This window comes from Hyperolius riggenbachi, chromosome 5, assembly GCF_040937935.1.
Source record: "Hyperolius riggenbachi isolate aHypRig1 chromosome 5, aHypRig1.pri, whole genome shotgun sequence".
NCBI classification, from domain to species: Eukaryota; Metazoa; Chordata; class Amphibia; order Anura; family Hyperoliidae; genus Hyperolius; species Hyperolius riggenbachi.
In genome coordinates this window covers 126,178,700-126,193,170 of record NC_090650.1, presented here as the reverse complement: position 1 = coordinate 126,193,170, position 14,471 = coordinate 126,178,700, and the positions used below count along the sequence as shown (strand labels likewise).

General features: G+C 43.2%; 1 protein-coding gene across 1 annotated transcript in view; it reads left to right on the top strand.

The window, feature by feature from the left end:
* Positions 1 to 12,200, top strand: part of TOPAZ1 (testis and ovary specific TOPAZ 1) — a 239,064-nt gene extending 226,864 nt beyond the window's left edge. Inside the window, 1 exon segment of the mRNA XM_068236234.1 lies at positions 11,880 to 12,200. Coding sequence (XP_068092335.1) covers positions 11,880 to 12,093 — 214 coding nt within the window. The 3' untranslated portion in view covers positions 12,094 to 12,200.
* Positions 12,201 to 14,471: the final 2,271 nt, after the last annotated feature.

Sequence of the window (14,471 nt, the reverse complement as noted above, 5' to 3'; positions counted from 1 at the left end):
TTTCCTCGGGTCAGTGTGTACTTTAAGGTGTTTAGAACTGGAGTAAAATCTAAGTCTGAGAGATACTCTGACTTCCTGAAGAATCTTTTCAATATTAACCTATTTTGGTTCCTGGACGTAGTTTCTACGTCCAGGAACCATGCGCGCCCCCGCGGCCGATCGTGCACACGCACTCCCGGCCGCGGATTCGGTAGCCAAGGAATCAATGTATCGGGCTACGGAGACCGATCATTGATTCCTCTCCCCCGCTGAAAAAGCGACAGTTTCTCTCGGAAGCTGAGATTTTTCTGGCCGTCTTCTTCCTGATGCGTCACTCTAAGCGCGTGCTACGCTTAGAGTGACGTCATGTAAACAAACTCATGGCCGCCATCTTGTGGCCAAAAAGTAATACTACACCTGGAAAAAAAAAAAAAAAACAGAATTAACACACACTTACATTATAAATCTATTGTTTACCTCCCAAAAGTACCCAAATAAAATGTTTAGTATAAAAAAAACAAAACCATTACAATAAAAAAAAAAAAACATGTAAATATTTACCTAAGGGTCTAAACTTTTTAAATATCAATGTAAAGATGAAATATTTCTATTTTTTTTTATTTTAAACTTGTAAATAGTGATAGATGCAAAATGGAAAAAATGCACCTTTATTTCCAAATAAAATATTGTCGCCATACATTGTGATAGGGACATAATTTTAACGGTGTAATAACCGGGACATATGGACAAATACAATACGCGAGTTTTAATTATGGAGGCATGTATTATTTTAAAACTACAATGGCTGAAAACTGAGAAATAATGAATTTTTCCATTTTTTTCTTATTCTTCCTGTTAAAATGCATTTACAGTAAAGTGGCTCTTAGCAAAATGTACCCCCCAAAGAAAGCCTAATTGGTGGCGAAAAAAACAAGATATAGATCAGTGCATTGTGATAAGTAGTGATAAAGTTATAGGCTAATGAATGCGAGGTAAACATTTCTCACGTGAAAACGACGGAACCTGAATGGGTTAACCTGCCTGGCGTTCTGATAAGATCGCCAGGGAGGCTGCGGGAGGGTTTTTTTTTAATAAAAAAAAAAAAACTATTTCATGCAGCCAACTGAAAGTTGGCTGCATGAAAGCCCACTAGAGGGCGCTCCGGAGGCGTTCTTCCGATCGCCTCCGGCGCCCAGAATAAACAAGGAAGGCCGCAAAGAGCGGCCTTCCTTGTTTTGCTTCCCTCGTCGCCATAGCGACGAGCGGAGTGACGTCATGGACGTCAGCCGACTCCGATCCAGCCCTTAGCGCTGGCCGGAACTTTTTGTTCCGGCTACGCTGGGCTCAGGCGGCTGGGGGGACCCTCTTTCGCCGCTGCTCGCGGCGGATCGCCGCAGAGCGGCGGCGATCAGGCAGCACACGCGGCTGGCAAAGTGTCGGCTGCGTGTGCTGCTTTTTACTTGAGCCAAATCGGCCCAGCAGGGCCTGAGCGGCAGGCTCCGGCGGTACTGGACGAGCTGAGCTCGTCCAGACCGCCCAGCAGGTTAATGAATTCAAACCTATGGTGTTTTCCACAATATACATAGGGCAGAGATATGCACTGATAATAACAATAATAAGGTAATAGGTAGTTTGTTTTTATTAATAAAGCGGTCCAGAGATGCGACCACTCACGCAGATATAGGAAGTTTCATGGAGTAGGGACTGCATGGCAAAAGGCCCGAGTACCTAATGTTTAAGTGGATCCTGGAAATAAATTCATCTTATTCAGAGCAGAGGGTGCATAGAGGGACATATAGTTCCAATAGATTTGCCATCTACTTAGGTCTCATGTGGTTTAGAGCCTTGAATGCCAGCAGGCATTCTCCATTTTACTGGAAACTAGTGAAGAGTTTGCAGTACTGGGGAGAGGTGCGAGACGTGGGTTATGATTTACCAAGATGTAAAGGATCATGATTCTCTTTACAACCTTGATGAACTTCATCTGTAGCAGAAAGCTGCATCATAGTGCACATGGCTCCCAGGAGGTTTTCAATGTGATCTACAGGGAAAGCAAAATTTGGGGGTATAAAGTGGTTATTGACCATCTTTCTCTTCTGGGGCAGAGGCTGAATCTACCTCTAAAGTAGAGATAAATTTCACCTTGTCAGAATCTTCAGGGCCTGTTTCCACTACACGCAGATTCTGCATGCAGAAAACTGACTCCAATGAATGTCTATGGGCCTGTTTCCACTGAACGTGATTTTTCTGATGCAGATTTCCCATAGGCATTCATTGGAGTCAGTTTTCTGCATGCAGAATCTGTGTGTAGTGGAAACAGGCCCTCAAGTGCACTCGAGGCAACTTGAGATAAACGTGTATGTACAGTGCAAAACATTAATAACCAGTCTGTTTTACTTGTTTTATTTTGCTGCCTGAACAGTTTTTTAGGCATGGACGTGACAGCTTCTGTGGTATTGGTATCTTGGGAATATAGTAAACACCACTGATAAGCAAATTAAAGCCATAAAGTTTCCTCACAGAACAAAACATCTGAAAGCAGGAGGAGATAGAAAAAGGTTGCTAGTTCATGGACACTTAATAGGTTGCCCCTGAGCAGAGATAATAAAACCATTCAATCTACTTTGTAAATGTTAAAATAGAATAGTCATTTTTAGGAAGATGAGGCAGACTATATAGTTTATCTGATCAGTTTTTTTCATTTTGGGTTCACTTTCAGTATACATATTCTCATACTGTTAGCAGTAGGTGGAACAGAAGATGGAGGTAGATGTAGAAGCTTTATTATGGCTTGAAAAGTAGAGGCAGTTTCAGAATACATCCATCCCACAATTTTTTTTAACCACTTGAGGACCCCCCCTTTAATTCCCCCCCCTTAAGGACCAGCGCTGTTTGTTGTGATCTGTGCTGGGTGGGCTCTGCAGCCCCCAGCACAGATCAGGGTGCACACAGAGCGATCAGATCGTCCCCCTTTTTCCCCTCCTATGGGGATGATGTGCAGGGGGGGGTCTGATCGCTCCTGCCTGCAGGCATGTTGCGGGGGGGGGCACCTCAAAGGCCCCCTCCGCGGCGACATTCTCCCCCTCCCTCTCCTACCTTCCCCCCCCCCCCCCCCCCCCCCGGTGATCCGGGCTGCATAGGACGCTATCCGTCCTGTGCAGCCAGTGACAGGACGTCCCCTGTCACATGGCGGCGATCCCCGGCCGCTGATTGGCCGGGGATCGCCGATCTGCCTTACGGCGCTGCTGCGCAGCAGCGCCGTACAATGTGAACAAAGCGGATTATTTCCGCTTGTGTTTACATTTAGCCTGCGAGCCGCCGTCGGCGGCCCGCAGGCTCTTCACGGAGCCCCCCGCCGTGAATTGACAGGAAGCAGCCGCTCGCGCGAGCGGCTGCTTCCTGATTAATCAGCCTGCAGCTGGCGACGCAGAACTGCGTTGTTGGTCCTGCAGCTGCCACTTTGCCGACGCACGGTATAAGCGTGCGGTCGGCAAGTGGTTAAAGGATAACAAGGGATTCATCCCTTACAATATCACCAGTACATGACTGACATATCTGCAAAACTGAGCTGTATGGAATCTTTCTAACACGTGGCAAATTGTTTAGAGGTAGATTTGAGTACAATGGCCTCAATTCACTAAGCTTATCGCCTGTCTTTAATAAAGTTTATAGAGTTATCACCATGGTGATAAGGCATGTAGTATTCAGGAAACATATTGCCTCAGGCAAACCTAAATTTTACCATTCGCATAACAGTGAGTTGCTGAGCTGTTATCTATGCAAAAGTGAGCTCTGCGACTTTATAAAGTCGTGGACCGCACTGTCTTTTGAAGCTCTTATCTCAACTGTCTCGTTTCTTCTTTGTTTGTTTTTTCTGCAGAGAAGTTTTTAAAGAGAACCCGAGGTGGGTTTTAAGAATATTATCTGCATACAGAGGCTGGATCTGCCTATACAGCCCAGCCTCTGTTGCTATCCCAAACCCCCCTAAGGTCCCCCTGCACTCTGCAATCCCTCATAAATCACAGCCACGCTGCTGACAAACAGCTTGTCAGAGCTGGTTGTGTTTATCTCTATAGTGTCAGTCTGCTGCTCTCCCCGCCTCCTGCAGAACTCCAGTCCCCGCCTGCATCCCTTCCCTCCCTGCTGATTGGAGGGAAGGGACGGGGGCAGAGACTGGAGCTATGCAGGAGGCGGGGGAGCAGCTGAGACTGACACTACAGATGTGTAAACAGCCTCACAGCACGGCTGTGATTTATGAGGAATTGCAGAGTGCAGGGGGACCTTAGTGGGGTTTGGGATAGCAACAGAGGCTGGGCTGTAAAGGCAGATCCAGCCTCTGTATGCAGATAACATTCTTTAAACACACCTCGGGTTCTCTTTAAAGGGTTACTAGCCTGCTCTGTGAAATCATTTAAAATGCTGAGCATATTGTGGAAACTGAAATTATTAGAGAATGATGCAATGTTATAAAAATGCTATTTATCTGAAAATAAAAATGACACGATTTTCTTTGCTACTTATGTTCATCAATTATCTGTATTACACAACCATTTCATTATAGTTTTTTTTTTCGCTTCAGTGTCACTTTAAAACTCATGGAAATGTGTGTAAATACACAACTCAAACCCATTCACACCGTTTTTTTACTCATGCATTTTAATGCATTCAACTCACTGACTAGTGTGAATAAGTCCCGATAGATGGTTTCAGTACCTAACATTAAAAAGGCATACACTTCAAAAACCATTTAAACAGAAAAAAAACTTCTGATTAACACTTAAAGGAAGTGGTGCTATTCCCAATGGATTTAAAATATATTCATTGAAACTTACTATTACTAAAATGAAAAAGCACAGAAGGAAAACCATTTATTGTCCAACCAAAATGTATTCAAGCATATTACAATCCAGTGAGACTTCTTAACCTCCTTGCTGGTCTAATTCCCCCGGCAAGGAGGCAGCGCAGCACTTTTTTTTTGTACTTTTTTTTTTTTCTTAAATCATGTAGCGAGCCCAGGGCTCACTACATGATAGCCGCTGAGCAGCGGCAGCTCCGCAGCCACTCCGATCGCTTCCGGCGATCGGAGTAAGCAGGAAATCCAGTTCAGAACGGTATTTCCTGCTGGGCTTCCCCGGTCGCCATGGCGACGGGGCAGGATGACGTCGGGACGTCATAGGAAATCCCGGGCCACCGCTCAGCGCTGCCTGGCCCTGATTGGCCAGGCTACGCAAGGGGTCTGGAGGGGGGGTGGCGCGACGTTGCGGATAGGCAGCGATCGGATGTTACAAGCAGCTAGCAAGGAGGTTAAAAGCACCCACAGATTGTTGCAAATGTAAATTTACAAAAATGGAACTTTTAGGCTACTTTCCCACCAAGACGTTGCATTTTAGGGGACGTTATGGTTACATAACATGCCCCTAACGCAACGCATGGTGGTGTTGAAGTTGGACGTCAGATTAAGCTGCGTTATGCAGCTCTCAAAGCAGCCGCTCCAGGTTAGTGATAGAAAGTCCGGATCTTTTTAAGGATTCGGATCATTTAAATTGGATCATTGAAAAGATCTGGATCTTTGAACCGAATCATTTGAATCATTTTACTAGGGAATCAGACTGGGTGAAATGACTAGCAGGACAGGACTTTCCCTGCACTTTACATTCTGTATGTTCCTGTTTCTTCCAGACAGACATCCACTGTGAAACGAAACTTTCATTGTGATGATCCAGATCATTCGACTCACAAAAAAAATTTGGATCAAATGAACGATTCGTTCATGATCCGGACAACACTACGAGTCCACAGTGCAGTGAATATTAATTAGCCATGTAGCTGACCGCTAGAAGGAGGGGAAACCTCCTCCTCCAACATTACTGAGCATGTGCAAACAGTCTAACGTGGCTTAGCCCAGTATATCGTACAGCATGCTGCACTTTCCCAGAACGTGCAGCGTTACAATGTAACACAACGTGGGCACTGTGAACAGCCCATTGATTTCTTATTGCTGTGAGTTGGGCTGCGTTACGGGCTGCTGTATCGTCAGCCTGTAACGTCCCAATGTGAAACCAGCCTTAACCTCCGTGGCGTTCTGGACGAGCTAGGCTCGTCCAGAGACGCCGGAGGTCGCCACTCAGGCCCCGCTGGGCGGATTTGAATATTTTTTTTTTCTAAAACATGCAGCAAGCACCTTGCTTACTGTGTGTTGTGCCTAATCACCGCCGATCCGCCACGATACAGCCTCCCCCCGCCCCCCAGACCCCGTGCGCTGCCCGGCCAATCAGTGCCAGACAGTGCTGAGGGGTGAATCGGGACTCCCTGTGACATCACTACGGTCGTCACCATGGCGACAGGGGAAGCCCTTCTGGAAATCCCGTTCAGAACGGGATTTCCGGACGGGTGATGGCGCCGGCGGCGATCGGAGGGGTGGGAGGGTTGCCGCAGGGATAAATTAAAAAAAAAATGCAAAAACGTTCCCGTGGCCGCAGGGCCGTGGGAATCCGAACGCCAGGCAGGTTAAAAAGGAAGCCACACCACACTTTAAAAAAAAAAATTCAATCTGGGAGTTGTAATCAATTCTTCTGATTGGTCAGATTTATAATCAATTCTTCTGATTGGTCAGATTTTTCAAATCATGTGTTTAACGTGTTCAAATTTCACCCAGTTATGAAATGGCTGAAAACTGAGAAAATTGCTTGGGTCTACTTATCAAGAAATTGACAATTTCTTTTTTTTTTTTTATTCCTTTTTTTGTATAGCGCTTTTCTCCTGTTGGACTCAAAGTGCTTGCGAGGCAGCCACTAGAGCGCACTCAGCAGGCAGTAGCAGTCTATTCTTTGGGAGTCTCGCCCAATGAACTCCTTACTGAATAGGTCTGACTTACTGAACAGGCAGAGCCTTGTGTCAGAGGTGGAGCCCTTAACCAGTACACTATCCAGCTACCACAATCTACCCTACCCTGTTCAATTACTACACCATTACATGTTCTGAAAAATTGATCAGAAAAATCACAACTCCCAATCGACTTAATACAAAAAAAAAAAGGAAATTCGATCAAATTTCCTGCTCGAATAGAAAATCTGCACAACCTATTGTTTATCGACTGTGTAAAATTAGATATTTTTTCTGTATTGTATGTGGTCACCTTAAGGCTCAACACACACCATACAATCTAGGTTGTTCAATCTTACCACTTTCATGTAGTATAAGAGCTTATACAATCAATCATCCAAGGTATTTTCAATCTGTTGGCCCTTATACTACATAGATTTGGTAGATCTGTACAACCAAGATTGTATGGTGTGTGTTGAGCTTAAGAGTTTGACAGTATTAAAGCTAAGAGCCCCATATGCAATTGACTTTTTCTCCTGAGTGTTCTCACTGGTGATATTTTCACAACTGGTGAATAAAATGCCTTTCATACTATCAGCAAGCAAGAAACCGCTCAGAATCATTTGACAGCGGTTTTCACCTACCGTACTTTTTGGTACTTTCAATTGCAGAGTGCTGAAAAGTTATTTTAACCACTTGCCAACCGCCCACAGCCGATGGGCGGCGGCAAAGTGGACGCCGAAAGGACCGCAATACACCCATGGGCGTTGCGTCCTTTCGGCATGCCAGGAGAGCGATCACGCTTCCCCCGGCAACTGGCTCCACCCACCCGCGACGACAACCCGCCGGCCGTTCGGAAGCGCTGGCGGGTTGTTGACCCCACGATCGCTGCTACAAAGTGTATAATACATTCTGTAACGTATACAAAGTGTATTATACAGGCTGCCTCCTGCCCTGGTGGTCCCAGTGTCCGAGGGACCACCAGGGCAGGCTGAAGCCACCCTAGTTTGCACCAAACACACTAATCCTGCCCCCCCACCCTTCCCTCTGATCGCCCACAGCACCCCTCAGACACACCCCCCCCCCCCCCCCAGACCACTGTTTGCACCCAATCACTCCCCTAATCACCAATCAATCACTCCCTGTCACTATGTCAACGCTATTTTTTTATTTTAGGTCCTAACTGCCCCCTGGGGGCTCCTGATCACCAAACCCCCCCACCCCTGATTCTCCCCAGATCCCCCCCCCGTGTACTGTATGCATCTATCCCCCCTGTAATAACCCACTGATCACCTGTCAATCACCAACTGCCACCCATCAATCAGCCCCTAACCTGCCCCTTGCGGGTAATCTGATCACCCACACCATCAGATCGCCCGCAAACCTGCCGTCAGATCACCTCCCAAGTGCATTGTTAACATCTGTTCTCTGCTCTAAACACCCACTAATTACCCATCAATCACCCCCTGTCACTGCTACCCATCAGATCAGACCCTTATCTGCCCCTAGGGCACCCAATCACCCGCCCACACCCTCAGAACGCCCTCAGACCCCAGCCCTGATCACCTTGCCAGTGCATTGCTAATCACCCCCCGAGACACCCATCAATCACCTCCTGTCACCCCCCTAGCACTCATATCCATCAGATCAGGCCCAATACAACCTGTCAACTAAGAGGCCACCCTGTTTATGACCGGTTCCACAAAATTCGCCCCCTCATAGACCACCTGTCATCAAAATTTGCAGATGCTTATACCCTGAACAGTCATTTTGAGGTATTTGGTTTCCAGACTACGCCTCACGGTTTTGGGCCCCTAAAATGCCAGGGCAGTATAGGAACCCCACAAGTGACCCCATTTTAGAAAAAAAGACACCCCAAGGTATTCCATTAGGTGTATGACTAGTTCATAGATTTTTTTTTTTTTGTCAAATGCTGGGTGAGAGAAATCTCTGTAAATTACATTTTTTTTTTTTTTTTTTTTTTTACACATAATTGTCCATTTACAGAGATATTTCTCCCACCTAGCATGGGTATGTGTAAAAATACACCCCAAAACACATTATACTACTACTCCTGAGTACGGCGATACCACGTGTGACACTTTTTGACAGCCTAGGTGCGCTAAGGGGCCCAACGTCCTATTCACGGGTCATTTTGAGGCATTTGCTTTCAAGACTACTACTCACGTTAAGGGCCCCTAAAATGCCAGGGCAGTATAGGAACCCCACAAGTAACTCCATTTTAGAAAGAAGACACCCCAAGGTATTGCGTTAGTAGGATGGTGAGTTCATAGAAGTTTTTTTTTTTTTTTTCATAAGTTAGTGGGAAAAAAAAATTAATTTCTGCTAACTTGTGACAAAAAATAAAATCTTCTATAAACTCACCATACTACTAATTGAATACCTTGGGGTGTCTTCTTTATAAAATGGGGTCACCTGTGGGGTTCCTACACTGCCCTGGCATTTTAGGGGCCCTAAACCGTGAGGAGTAGTCTAGAAACCAAATGCCTCAAAATGACCTGTGAAATCCTATAGGTACTCATGGGATGTTGGGCCCCATAGCGCAGTTAGGGTGCAAAAAAGTGCCACACATGTGGTATCTCCATACTCAGGAGAAGTAGTATAATGTGTTTTGTGGTGTATTTTTACACATACCCATGCTGGGTGGGAGAAATATCTCTGTAAATAGACAATTGTGTGTAAAAAAAAAATCAAAAAATTGACATTTACAGAGATATTTCTCCCACCCAGCATGGGTATATGTAAAAATACACCAGAAAACACATTATACTACTTCTCCTGAGTATGGCGATACCACGTGTGGCACTTTTTTGCACCCTAACTGCGCTAAAGGGTCCAAAGTCCAATGAGTACCTTTAGGATTTCACAGGTCATTTTGAGAAATTTGGTTTCAAGACTACTCCTCACGGTTCAGGGCCCCTAAAATGCCAGGGCAGTATAGGAACCCCACAAGTGACCCCATTTTAGAAAGAAGACACCCCAAGGTATTCCGTTAGGGGTATGGTGAGTTCATAGCAGATTTTATTTTTTGTCACAAGTTAGCGGAAATTGATTTTTATTGGTTTTTTTTTCACAAAGTAAATTTTCGCTAACTTGTGACCAAAAAAAATAAAATCTTCTATGAACTCACCATACTCCTAACAGAATACCTTGTGGTGTTGTCTTTCTAAAATGGGGTCACTTGTGGGGTTCCTAAACTGCCCTGGCATTTTAGGGGCCCTAAACCGGCGTAGTCTTGAAACCAAATGTCTCAAAACGACCTGTGAAATCCTAAAGGTACTCATTGGACTTTAGGCCCCTTAGCGCAGTTAGGGTGCAAAAAAGTGCCACACATGTGGTATCTCTGTACTCAGGAGTAGTATAATGTGTTTTGGGGTGTAGTTTTACACATAACCCATGCTGGGTGGGAGAAATCTCTCTGTAAATGAACAATTGTGTAAAAAAAAAAAATCAAAACATTGTCATTTACAGAGATATTTCTCCCACCCAACATGGGTATGTGTAAAAAATACACCCCAAAACACATTATACTACTTCTCTTGAGTACGGCAATACCACATGTGTGGAACTTTTTTGCAGCCTAGGTGTGCTAAGGGGCCTAAAGTCCTATGAGCACCTTTAGGCTTTACAGGGGTGCTTACAATTTAGCACCCCCCAAAATGCCAGGACAGTAAACACACCCCACAAATGACCCCATTTTGGAAAGTAGACACTTCAAGGTATTCAGAGAGGGGCATGGTGAGTCCGTGGCAGATTTCTTTTTTTTTTTTCGTCACAAGTTAGCAGAAATGGAAACTTTTTTTTTTTTGTCTCAAAGTGTCATTTTCCGCTAACTTGTGACAAAAAATAAAATCTTCTATGAACTCACCATGCCTCTCAGTGAATACTTTTGGATGTCTTCTTTCCAAAATGGGGACATTTGCGGGGTATTTATACTATCCTGGAATTTTAGCACCTCATGAAACATGACAGGTGGTCAGAAAAGTCGGAGATGCTTCAAAATGGGAAAATTCACTTTTTGCACCATAGTTTGCAAACGCTATAACTTTTACCCAAACCAATAAATATACACTGAATGGTTTTTTGTTTTTATCAAAGACATGTAGCACAATAAATTTGGACAAATGTATACAGAAATTTTACTTTGACAAATTTTATCACAGAAAGTTAAAAAAAAATTTTTTGACAAAATTCATGTTTTTTTTGATGAATGTAATAAAAACTAAAAATTGCAGCAGTAATCAAATAGCACCAAAAGAAAGCTGTATTAGTGACAAGGAGGGAAAATTCATTTAGATAGTAGGTTGTATGACCGAGCAATAAACAGTTAAATCTGCAGTGGTCTGAATGGAAAAAAAAGGCTCTGGTCCTTAAGGGGTAGAAAGACTGTGGTCCTCAAGTGGTTAAAGAGGTCAGAAATTATCGCCTAGGAGATAAGTCAGGAGAAAAAGTGAATTGCAAAAGGGCCAAGATGTATTAAAATCAAATCCAACAATTGCTATAGAACTCAAAATACATTTTATATTGGAACCTACCCAGCATTACTTTAACTTAATAGGACAACAATTTTTTTTTCCTATGCCAAAAGAAGCAATCGTGTTAATGTGGAAACCTGAGAACACCGTCTATCAAATTATGGTGGACCTTTGTTACAACAATTCTGTTATATAAAAGTTAACCTTATTTAAGTACTGATTAGCAAGTTTTCAATGGATTTTGACTCCTTGGTAAAAAATTAAGTATTCATCGGACACTATTGTATGGACACTCCCATTACATTAGTGTGGTACATTCCATCATTAGTCATTTATTTGTAAAACTTTACAAAATTATTCTTCCTTTTGTTGTATATTTCATTCTGTGTTGCATTGCCAACTTTGCCGGTTTTATTCCATGCTGATTTAAGCCGGATCTCACAATTCTTCATCGGTGAACAAATCAAATGACAAAAAGCTTTTTAAAAAGTACATTCCAAGTGATAAGTTTACTTTAAGAATAAATGGTCCTGCACATACCCTGTAGAGATCTTTAATACGATGTGCACTGTGTTTCTGCAGAAGGGAAGTGGACAAAGCAGCTGGAAAAGACCCCTATCTTGCAGCAGTGGAAAGATTAAATGAAGCCGGCAGGCTATCAAGTCCCAGACTGTTCATCAAGCACGTGACTGTCAACAGCAACAACGAACAAGTGTACATCTTGGACCACTACTGTTGTTTTAAGTGGTTAAAGGAGAATATCAGTTGGGCTCAGAATACCTGGTCTTTTCACTAGAAATCATGGGAGATGTATATATATAGTACATGTATATATTTGACAGAATTACTAAATGTTAGTATTCAATTAAGTACTTTGAATAAAAGATGTTAAAACCTGTTAAATGGCTGTTTATTTTGAAGTTAGTTTTTCTAGGCTTTTATTTATCATCTTCATGGCTGGTTCAAAGGATTTTGTGCTTTTTTTGTTTTGAGCAGTCAGCCGTGACAAAGTAGTAAGTTCGGGGGGGGGGGGGGGGGGGGAACGGTCCAATAGGCTGTACCAGAGAGCCGGGGGGGGGGAGCCCACTAAACATAGCTGCTTCCCCCCCTTTTTTTATTGTTGAGGTATCCTTTAAGTGGTCTTCCTAAATATGTATTTTTGACTCATTTCAGGTTCTGGAGCCAATATTTGTTCAATTCACTTACGGAGAGAGAGTACCTTTTCATAGTTGGCCGTCACTTGTTGAGGTTATACTGACGTGTGCTTGAAATAGCTTAAATGAGGCCATGATCAATAACAGTGTAATTCCATGATTATTTTTATACCCAGTTTTTAAGATACAAATCTATCCCTGTATACAAGTGGTTACATTCTTATAAGTAATCAAGGTACAGTTTTTTCTGGTCTCGTACTGCTTCTGCAGGGTTAGACTCTGCGCACTCATAATTAAGTTACTGATATTACAATAAGTCTCTTGCAGGGCTCAACATCCTACATTTATGCTTATTGGTCTGATTGTTGTACAAGATTGGATTTGTCTCAGGACAAGGTTTACCTCTTAGGTCAGACTATGGCCTAGGAGTTAGTATAGAGGAGCAGGACCTAACATATGGGTATCTTCCCAAATGCCCTTGGGAAGAGGTACTAGACTGTGTCCATTATACTGTATGCAGTATCTGCTGAACCACTTGCAGACTATATACGCAAAAACTAATAGTTTTGGCTTGCTTACATGTAACACAAAAAACGTAGCAATGTATGCTATGATCTTGTATTTAGCTTTTCAGATCCACAGGGCTTTAAATGTAATTTCAGATGGCAGTTGTTCCTCAGCTCTGGCTAGTGAGTGGTATATGGAGGCTACTATATTTACTTTTAAACAATACCAGTTGCCTGACAGTCCTGCTGATCATTTTGGCTGCAGTAGTGTGACACACACACCTGAAACAAGCATGCAGCTAATCTTGTCTGAATAATCAATGTAATCTTTTGTCAAACACCTGATCTGCATGCTTGTTCAGAGTCTACGGCTAAAAGTATTACAGATAGTATCAGCAGGACAGCCAGGCAATTGGTATTGTTTATAAGGAAATAAGTCAGCCTACATATTCTTCCCACTCTAGGATCCCTTTAAGCCTAGTACACACATCCGATCTTGATTGGCCAATTGTTCCACTTACAAGTGGTATGAGTTCCAACAGATCTTGAATACTATGAACAAATTGTTTGGGTAAGCGCTCACACTACAGGGGAAAAAAAAAAAGTTTAGATGGCCAATAAAAATGTAACGTTTACCAGGCTATAACCATTGACATACTAGGAGACTTTTCCTTTACAATGCAATGACACTTTCACTGTCACTCTTGCAGTTTGGTTCCATGATTTCTGTTGGGATAACTCACTGCAGGCAACACGCGCAGTTCTGTGATTGTGGTGCAAGCACAAGTCTATAGACTATGCTGTGCTGTATGTGTTGCATTGCACGTGTGATGTGACTTTCCATCTTCATTGCGTTGTGATCCTATATTTCTGGATCTGTTATGGATATAGTGTAAAAGTATCCTAAGTGTTTCCAGGGTTCTAAAAGATTACCAAAATAATGAAAAAAATTAAATGAAATAGTGTGACCTTCATACAAGATTTTGGAACTAACCACTCCCTGTAGACTCTTGTGCATTTTGTGAACAATCAACTTTGCACAAGTTTATTTCTGTTGTAAAAGTGTGGTTCGTGAACTCAGGCATGCACATTAAAAATGCACAAGTTTACAGCTGCAAGCTTTGTAGGCCAGTGATAAAAATGGCTGCAACTGGAACCTAGAGAAACTCCGGAGATCTCAAAGAAGCTGTAAGTGCTTCCAAAAACTTCTATGAGCACCACAAAAATAATTTTAAAAGAAAATTTCACATGGTTTGATTTAAAGCAAAGCCACCTAAGGTGTTCTTGCTCGGTCCACATACCTCTGTGCATTCTATTCCCCTCTGGTCCCTGTAATCACTCCTTTGAAAAAAATAACTTTGTCAGCAGGAAGAGGCAGGCTCCCTTCCATTCCCCAATCTTCCCAACCCCATCTTAAGAGGAGGTGATAGGTAGGGATGGTCAAAGAGATGCACATAATTCTGAGGAGAAGATTTATGCAAATTCTGTATTGACTGAAAAATGACCAATCAAAT